We start from the raw sequence: 3,861 nt of genomic DNA, 5'->3' as shown, positions 1-3,861 counted from the left end.
TATGCTATACATGCACGACATACAGCACAGATGAAATTTCAGTCCTCTCGGACCCACAGTGAACACAAGCTACATTTACATAAACAGCCTGGACTTGCATTCAAAAGGTTAAAACAACCAAAGAGATGATAGAACAAAAAAAGAAGCCTATTAAGTGTGTTTGATTGTTAGAAAAAAAATACATAATACAGACAGAGAATTGTATAATAAGTTCCCATAAATATCAGGAAAACCCATCTCTGATTCAATATTCACAGGAAATAAAAAACAACCTTCCAAATCGCTCATACTCAACTTCCTGCAGTTATTGTGGTCATTATTTTGAGTTAATTGGTTTTCCTGCATTAAATATAACATGAAATATCCATAAAATGTGTCACTTAGTCACTTTACTCAATGATTGAAAAGGGGTAGAAAAGGGAAATAGGTTGGGAACCACTGGTTTATACTACAGCACAAAGAAAAACAACATAATTGGAAATAAACTAAATGACAGAAGAATCAACAGAAGCGCAAATGTGTTAAATATACAGAACTTTACACAAACATAAGATAATATGTTCCTTTATTGATCTCCTGTAGGGGAAATTCAAATTGGTACAGAGGAACATACTGCAAGCAGTAAACAGGTAATACAATAAAATAAAATATAATAAAACACAAAATAGCAACATGACATCTTAAATGCATCTTGTTCCTGTACATGTTCATATCGGAGGAATGACAAATACTCTGCTTCCCAAACTGCTGCAGACGAGAGCGCTTTGACTACACATGCAGGCAGAAATCCTTTTTATTTACTGTACTGATGTTTCTGGTTGCATGTTGTTGCATCTGTAGCGCGTGCAATCCCTCCCCTAAGACACAATGTTTGATTAAGAAACCCACAAAACTCCACTTTAAAAATGTGTTTTCCTTCTTGTTCCTTCACTCTGACACTGTAAAACCTCAGTTCATCTCAAATCGTATCAAGTATTTATTGTTGAGGTAAATAAAGTTAATTGTACCAATTCCCTTCAGTTAATGGAACTTAAAACTAGTGAGTATATTGCACTCATATGCAGCATTTCTCCAAACTTATTTAAAATGTGTTAATTATCTGAATTAAGTAAGCCTACCTTTAATGCACCTTCTTTATACAAATGTTACCACTTACATTAATGAGACAGCCTCACATCGGTATTTGATGGTCTGGGAATGAGACTCAACAATCAACTATCTGCAAGCCTCAAACCCAAAGCGTCTTTCTAGCTTTCTCAGCTCTGATTGATTGTTTTCATCTGGGCCCAGTGGATTCTTATAAATGTCATTAGAGGTGCTAGAATGAGTCAGAGGAACCTGATTTACAGATTATCTGTCTCATAAAAGTTTCAGGAAATATGACAAAGTTATATTCATAAAAGTTACCTACTGCAGCTTTAATTCAAAAATTTTTTACAGTCTGCTGTAGAAACTCAATTTTGCTTCCAAACATGTTGTGATAAATTGTTGAGAAATGTTTCTGTGCATTGCATATAAAGTATATAATACATTAGTTTCCCACTTCTTAAACTCTGCCGAGCCGGCTGCAGAAGCTCTCTGTTTGTTGATAAGGAATAATTCTGCACATTATCTGACTTAATAGCTGTTATTTTCCTCCCACTGTCACATTATGTTGTGTAATTTCTAGAATCTACATGCCTCTTGCACACCAAAGCCCATTTTAGTGCTCAGACATGCTGAATACGTACAATGCTTTATTTTTCTGGTACAGATGGACATTTCTGTCATTCACAGGTTTCTTTGATGTAGAAGTATGGCCTTAGACTGGTATGCCGCCACAACGCTTTGACATCTCGAGCGCGGAAATCAAACATGTAACACCTTTTTGTCTGAGGAAGCAAGATAACAGGATACACACACACACACACACACACACATACACACACAGAGACAGACACACACACATAGAAGGCATTTATTGGCAGATTTCAATCTCTCTTTCTGTTTCCAACAGGAAATTATCTGTTCTCTTCATGCCAGGAAGTTTTCTCAACAACAAAACACTTTCCCTCTTTTCATCCTCCAACACTTACAATATAATGAGCCTCAGATCTGACGCAAACCTCGTTCAAAGCACAAAAGCCTTATTGCGTCACATTCGTGTTGAAACACACGAGACACATATTTCATGTCCCGATGAAGCCTCTGAGAGGAAAAGCTCTAAAAACTGCTCCTGCTTTATTCAACAGCCGTTTTCCATCCTCTGATTTCTGCTTCATTTCACACTTGTGCACAAAAACCTGAACATATTTTTTAATCAGTTTAGTCAAACCTCAGAGGGACGTGTAATTCCAAACAGCAATCAGTTAAACTAATCAGTCAATGACATGTTAACAGACAGATTTGGGACATTTTGAATCAGAATGAGGAAGAAAATCAGGATGGAAACTGTAACGTTTGTTTTTTTAGGGAACTTACAGTTATATTTTAATTATTGGTGATGTAATTCCAGTTTGTTCAACACAGCAACACGTCGTAAAAAAAACTCACTTGCGGTTGCTTTTTGTCGCCGGAGCAACCTTTTTCGGTGGAGGCAAATTCTAGGCCCGAGGGGGTAATACATTAACGACCTAACGCCGTTATTGAGGGCGGCGTGTGCGTTTATGTGAATTGCCGAAAGCGTTTGTGTTTTCGTCCGTACTCTCCGGCTTCTCCGCGATACTTCCTAGTTACGCAATCTGACGCGGGACGGTAGTCCCAAAAGTTGAAAGGTTGGTTTCGCCGGGGACCGCAAGAGGGTTGCCCTCCACCATTTTCAACGCGGAACAGGCCATTTAACCATCCAAATGAATGTTCGTAAACGGGTTTTGATCTAAGGGCTGGAAAAAGTTGGCAAAGGGTTCCCCCTTTAAGTCACAGATGTGACTTAATAGCACCGGTTAACCAATAAATTAGTTACTTTTAACTCAAATCAATATTTTGTTCAATGTTTAATGATAGGCTAAAGATAAAGATGTTCATCTCAGAATCTGTTGTGTTTGTCAAAAATATTCTTGGATCATGTTTAGGAGTTGTGTTAGATGCTGATGATCTCGTCTGTATTTGGTATTGAAGTGGCTTTTTTGTTCTGCTGAAAGCACAAAATGGCAGGTGGGTACGTTTGATAGCTTGCTCGTTTGTAGATGTTAACTTAGATTCATTTTATCTGAAAGGAGCTCACTGTACCATCGAAGTTTCTAGTTGTATCACGAAAAGATGCTCAAACAACAATACAGCAGGTTCGATACTACGAAGCAGGAGAGATGTACTACAAGGATGCGCAAGGGCTAGCCCAACTGTCAGCAGAAAAAGTACGTCAAACCGGCTCACGCTGCCGTCCGCTGATGTGCTCTGACTCAGCTTTCTCTTCTCCATAGAAAGCGGAATCTGTGACCGGTATCGGGCCGGAGGGTGCGGTGACACCATTACCATGGGCAGTGGCAGAACGTATGCCCCCAAGTCACGACCGGGACCTCGGAAGCGAAACCAAAGGGGTGCCGAGCAGAGTCTGAGTTGTGCTGTAGGGGCAAAAAAGTCAGCTTGTCCTCGGATCTGCTTTTAAAATGGACAGCAAATGCAACGAGGCCAGCTTACGTCGTCAGGCGTTCTCAGTTATCGGCGTGGAATTATTTACCCTGTTTCTTACTGTTTTATTCTAGGCAGTGTCAGGGTTTGTAGAGATGACGTTTTGAAAAAGATCCGCGCGTCCGCATGTGAATTGCATGAATACAAAAGTCGTTCTTGGAACAAAATGGTGGTCCTTTTTCCCCACATTAAAATCGTCTACAATAGCGGGAATGCTACCTGCTTCAACCTAGATTAAAAATGTCCATTTTCATG

At 39.4% G+C, this 3,861-nt stretch overlaps 1 protein-coding gene across 1 annotated transcript in view; it reads right to left on the bottom strand.

Moving 5' to 3' along the window:
* Window positions 1-3,861, bottom strand: part of LOC118334428 (vasoactive intestinal polypeptide receptor 2-like) — a 39,416-nt gene that overhangs the window by 14,420 nt on the left and 21,135 nt on the right. The window contains exon 4 of the mRNA XM_035670332.1: window positions 3,352-3,539. Coding sequence (XP_035526225.1) covers window positions 3,352-3,539 — 188 coding nt within the window. The remainder of the gene's footprint in view (window positions 1-3,351; window positions 3,540-3,861) is intronic.

The sequence above is a fragment of the Morone saxatilis genome, unplaced genomic scaffold (assembly GCF_004916995.1).
Source record: "Morone saxatilis isolate NCDOM2014 unplaced genomic scaffold, NCSU_SB_2.0 Contig23, whole genome shotgun sequence".
NCBI classification, from domain to species: Eukaryota; Metazoa; Chordata; class Actinopteri; family Moronidae; genus Morone; species Morone saxatilis.
This window is presented reverse-complemented; position numbering and strand designations above follow the sequence as displayed.